At 43.4% G+C, this 934-nt stretch overlaps 1 protein-coding gene across 1 annotated transcript; it reads right to left on the minus strand.

The window, feature by feature from the left end:
* On the minus strand, nt 1-591 carry LOC128870038 (uncharacterized). Its single transcript, XM_054112633.1, has one exon. The coding sequence runs from the start codon at nt 589-591 to the stop codon at nt 1-3; it is 591 nt and encodes a 196-aa protein (XP_053968608.1).
* Between the last annotated feature and the right edge of the window lie 343 nt (nt 592-934).

The raw sequence follows: 934 nt of genomic DNA on the forward strand, positions 1-934 counted from the left end.
CTACAATGCTTTAAGTTCCGACTTGCTAGACGCACCAGTGAGAAGATCGTCCATGTAAAAGTCTTTAAGAATTACGTCGACTGCTTTCTGAAAAGTATTGGAAGATTGTTTCGCAGTTTGTTGCATCGATTTGTCAGCCAAATGCGAGGCGGACGCAACTCCATAAGTTACGCGTAGCATGCGGTAATCTGTAATAGGTAGAGATGTGTTAGAGCGCCAAACAATTCGATGTAAGTCGACATGTTTAGCTGAAACAAAGATTTGTCGATACATTTTTGCAACGTCTGCAGTTACTGCGTATTTGTGTATTCTAAAGCGCAAAAGTATGGAGTACAAGTCTTCTTGTAATTGAGGACCAACATAAAGCGCATCGTTGAGGGAATTCCCCATTGTGGTTTTAGCAGACGCGTGAAACACAACTCGCAATTTTGTCGTGACGCTGGACTCCTTTACAACAGCATGGTGTGGCATATAATATTTCGCATATTTCGTTTCAAGCACGACCTCCATATGACCCATTTCAATTAATTCCTGCATGAATTCGTTATAGCGTGTCCACAGATCCTGATCACCGGCAAATCTGCGCTCCATGCGTAATAAGTTTCGTACGGCGAGACTCCTTGATTCACCTAATGGCACGTCGACCTTGAGTGGCAACTCCACTACAAAGCGTCCGTCCGGCTTCCTAATATGAGTTGATTCAAAATGTTCTGCGGCGCTTCTTCAAGTTCCCATAATCTAGCCAATGCTCTATTTAAATGTACATCACAGTGTAATGATTGTATATGGTTTGCGGGTGGAACGGATGTATCTACGTTTCCACACAACGTCCAGCCAAAGACTGTTTTCTGTATTATTGGCGTGCCAGGTGGGCCTTTGTGCAGTTCAGTTAAAATGAGTCGATCCATATAGTCCATGCCCACTAAGATGTCTA

The sequence above is a fragment of the Anastrepha ludens genome, chromosome X (genome assembly GCF_028408465.1).
Source record: "Anastrepha ludens isolate Willacy chromosome X, idAnaLude1.1, whole genome shotgun sequence".
Lineage (NCBI taxonomy): Eukaryota > Metazoa > Arthropoda > Insecta > Diptera > Tephritidae > Anastrepha > Anastrepha ludens.